The sequence below is a fragment of the Dasypus novemcinctus genome, chromosome 12, assembly GCF_030445035.2.
Source record: "Dasypus novemcinctus isolate mDasNov1 chromosome 12, mDasNov1.1.hap2, whole genome shotgun sequence".
Lineage (NCBI taxonomy): Eukaryota > Metazoa > Chordata > Mammalia > Cingulata > Dasypodidae > Dasypus > Dasypus novemcinctus.
In genome coordinates this window covers 28,126,336-28,130,791 of record NC_080684.1, presented here as the reverse complement: position 1 = coordinate 28,130,791, position 4,456 = coordinate 28,126,336, and the positions used below count along the sequence as shown (strand labels likewise).

General features: G+C 33.9%; 1 protein-coding gene across 1 annotated transcript; it reads left to right on the top strand.

The window, feature by feature from the left end:
- Nucleotides 1-276: 276 nt before the first annotated feature.
- On the top strand, nt 277-1,215 carry LOC101416322 (olfactory receptor 6C6-like). Its single transcript, XM_004482619.3, has one exon. The coding sequence runs from the start codon at nt 277-279 to the stop codon at nt 1,213-1,215; it is 939 nt and encodes a 312-aa protein (XP_004482676.2).
- Nucleotides 1,216-4,456: the final 3,241 nt, after the last annotated feature.

Genomic DNA, 4,456 nt, shown 5'->3' with positions numbered 1-4,456 from the left:
ATTGGCATAAATTCAAGTACTAGGGAAATTTTTGAGAAACATAATACAGAGAATTAATGTTTGGAAGAATTTTTAATTGAAACATGACATGTATTTATATTATTTGCTATTTTAAACCGGAGAAACTATTTAAAAATGGATATGTTTGAGGATATTTATCTTTCTCTGTTTTAAATAAATATGTGTTAGAATAAGGGAGTGTGTGCTTTTGTATATAGAATTTATACTTATGTTCTCCTTTTTCTATATAGATTTGCAAAAAGGCACAAACGAGAAATGAAGAACCAATCGATGGAAATACAGTTCATTCTGGTAGGACTGACAGATGACCCGCAATTGCAAATTGTGATTTTCTTGTTTCTCTTTCTCAATTACACATTGAGCCTGATGGGGAACTTAATCATTATCTTTCTCACCCTGTTGGATCCCCGTCTCCAGACTCCAATGTATTTCTTTCTCAGAAATTTCTCCCTTTTGGAAATCATATTCATAACATTGTGTATTCCCAGATACCTGGTAAGCCTTGCGACTAGAGACAAAACCATTTCCTATAATAATTGTGCAGCTCAATTATTTTTTTTCCTTTTACTGGGAGTTACAGAATTTTACCTTCTGGCTGCCATGTCCTATGACCGCTATGTTGCCATCTGCAAACCGCTGCATTACCCAATCATAATGAACAGCAAAACATGCTACCAAATGGTACTCAGCTCTTGGGTAACAGGATTCCTAATGATTTTTCCACCATCGGTCATGGGACTCCAATTGGATTTCTGTGCTTCCAAAGAGATTGATCACTTTATATGTGAGGCTTCTCCCATCCTTCAGATCTCCTGCACAGATACACGTGCCCTAGAATTGATCGCTTTTATCTCAGCCGTGGTGACACTTGTGGTCACATTGGTTTTAGTGATTCTCTCTTACACTTACATCATTAAGACGATTCTGAAATTCCCCTCTGCACAGCAGAGGACCAAAGCTTTCTCCACCTGTTCTTCCCACATGATTGTTGTCTCCTTGACTTATGGAAGTTGTATCTTCATGTATATTAAACCATCTGCAAAAGAAAGAGTGAGTTTATCCAAAGGTATAGCTTTGCTATATACCTCAGTTGCCCCTTTACTAAATCCCTTCATTTACACTCTAAGGAACCATCAAGTCAAAGAAGTTTTCAGGGATGTGCTACAAAAGATTTTGTATTATTCAAGAAAATGATTTTTAAATTATGGTGCAAATTACAACTTCACAGAAAGACTGAAAACCTCACACTTTTGTTCTGATTATGTGTACCTATCAGTTAAGCCATAAGATTCTTTCAAATAATCTTCTTGCTCAGTTTTTAACTTAAGTTCTACTCTTCCTTGTAAAAAAAATATTCCACCTTGGTGCAGTAATCTTACTTGTTTTCATTTTTAAATATCATCATCTGGAGGCACATTTTTCTCCAGAAACCATGACCTAGAAGAAAATTTTCCCTGTCAATATTCCATGCCTCATGTAATTTTTAAATCAATTTGACATATATTTACTAAACATCAGGCTTACTGCAGACATTGAGAGAGGCTCAATCCTTTTGTTTAACAAGTTTGTTTTACCTAAATGAAGCAACCACAAAAGCAAATATTGTCATAAAATCTTTGTTTTGGACTGTAATAAAGGTCTACAAAAATATTATAGCATAGATCGGAAGGACTTTTAAGAAATTTTGAGATCAGGGAAGCCTTCCAAAAACTTAAAAATTATGTTGAGGCTAACAATATATATATAAGGAAAGAAGATTGACATAGAAATATAAGTAAATAACATAGAGGTATTAGATTGAGAGATGTGTTTGGAGAGGTCATCTCTGATGGTTATACAACAACGTTTTGAGACATTCAGCCTAGAGTTAGTAAAGACTTCACTGCATACACTTGTGGGACACTACACAGATTATTCAAGTTTTTATGCTTCAGTTTCTCCTTATGTGGAGTAGGAGAAATAAAATCACTAGCTTATAGTTCAGTCAATTGATTTAAAGCTTTTAGAACAATTTAGTGCTCAGCAAGTAATCATACTTATTTGAATGGCATTTATATATTTTATAGTACCTAGTAAGTAAAGGACTTTATTTACATTTTTATATGGACTTTAAAAATTTTATTTTATCAATGCATATCATTCATATACATGAACATAAATAAAGAATAAGTATATATTTAAAGTTGTAAACTTAGAAAATAAACATGCACATCATCATATAGGTGTTCTACACATCAACCCACCAACACATCGTATTGTTGTGAAACATTTGTTACAAACTATGCTAGAGCATCATCAAAATATTCCTACTCACTATACTCCATATCTAACATTTGGAGTATTTTTCACCAAATCCACCCTATTTTTAAAAAATATATTTTTATTAAAGAGGTGGTAAACTTACAAAACAATCATGCACATGTGTAAACTTACCATACAACACGACTTCACCAACACACCACACCTTGGTGGGATATTTGTTACAGATTATGAGATAATATCATCAGATTATTGCCACCAGTCATGGTCCATAGCTTATATTTGGCAATCTTTTTCCATATCCAATTCCCCCATTATCAACACAGTACATCTTTGGTATTGATGCAAGAATATTACATATTGCTCTTAACAACAGTCCATAGGTCAGACCAATTCTATTTTTCCCATGGTTCTTCACATTTCTTCCACCCTCCAATAGGTGCTAGTACATCCACTCTAGCTCACAGAAAGACACTCTTGCATCTGTAACATCAACGACATTTCTCATCCACCTCTGAAGTGTCTGTGCTGTTCAGTCCCTAGATTATTCTCTAGCTTTCTTTCAATTAACATTTGCATCCTAGACTAACCTTTTCAGCCACAATCCTATTTATAAATCAGCTGCTACTCACTATCTGTTACCAGCAACTCTTGAATAACACTTCCATTGAGAATGTGATGCAACTAATATTTAATGTGTTTGATGAAATGAATTTTGTGCCTCAACTTCTACATATTCTTGGTCTTGATCCACATTTCTGCAGGTGTGAACCCTTTGCAATAGGATCACTTACAGATGGTATTTTAGTCAAGGAGTGGCCAAATTTAATGAGGTTGGGTCTTAATAGACTCCTTTAGATGCCAAAGAAATTCAGACAAAGATTGAGAAACCCACATGGGATAAGTCAGAACATAGAAGTCAGTGGAACCTGGAAGAGAAAGGAAAGGACATCATAATGTGGCAGGAAAGCCAAGGAACCCAAGGACTGCTGGCCAGTCAAAAAACTATTTCTTTTGAATCCATTAATACATAAATTCTTGTTGAAGACAAGCCAGTTTGTTTTATTTGTGACCTCAGCCTAACAAAACTAAGGTAATGTTCATATGATTTAAATAAGACAATAAGTGTAGAGAAATTGTATGGCTGAATTATGAAGGGATCTGTGTGGCAGAAAAGTATTTTTGTTTTTTTCATAGTATCAGTAATTTTCAAAGCTTTTCTCTAAAATAATTTTCTAGAAACTTTTATAAATGTAGTTTAAGTTCTCATTCTTAGTGCTTCCAAGTCAAAAGTTCTGGTGTACAGACAATGAATTCTATGTTTAATATGCAGTTCAGTTTATTTTGACGTATTGGTCACTGCCTGATATTTCCAACAAAAATACATTAAGTAGTTAAGATGTTAAGCAGTTAAGATATTAAGGCAAGGAGTTAAGATGTTAAGTAGTTAAGACTGAAATATTAATGTTCAGCTTGTACTTTTTAGGAAGTTTGCTGTGGCAGTGATATTGAATATTGGCTGTCTTGGGGTCAAGGGAACAAGTTAGGGGGTCATTCCTTTAAACTTCTGAGAAATTTTGATGCTTAATATATAAATGTGATTGTAGGTCTAGAAGCAGATAATACAATCAGAGATTTTTAGAAGAAAGAAGAGAGTGATTTTATTAATATTTGGGTTGCAAGTATAATAAACTGGGGAGGATTTGAGATTAATATCTTATAAGTCCTCATTCTGTATTTTTACCCCTGGTATATATGCATTGAAGGACCTTAAGGATGTGTTTTCTAGTCACCTCAAAAAAAATTCTCAGTGGCATAGAAATCACAAAGATACGTACTTATCCAAAAAATCAAAGAGATTTATCAAGTAAGGAGTTAAAATAACCAAGATAAAGCAAGAAATAGAAATTTTAGGATATTTGCTTAATTTCATTATTATATGATGCTTGTCTTCCTTGACAGATATTAGGGTCTGGCTTTGGTTCCAATTGTTCCATTTTTCACATGCTCTTATGTCATCCAATTATCTCACGGGGAAATGAGAAATTTTTAATATGTTCCCCCTTCAACCTCCCATTCCTCTTCTCCCTCACAGACTATATATGCCTATGCCAGAATCACCTTATATATACATATATGTGTCTAGTCAGCAGTTCACCTGTAATCAAACTCAATA

Excerpts from the sequence above, each read along its gene's own strand:
- LOC101416322 (XM_004482619.3), top strand. The coding sequence starts at position 277 with ATGAAGAACCAATCGATGGAAATACAGTTCATTCTGGTAGGACTGACA.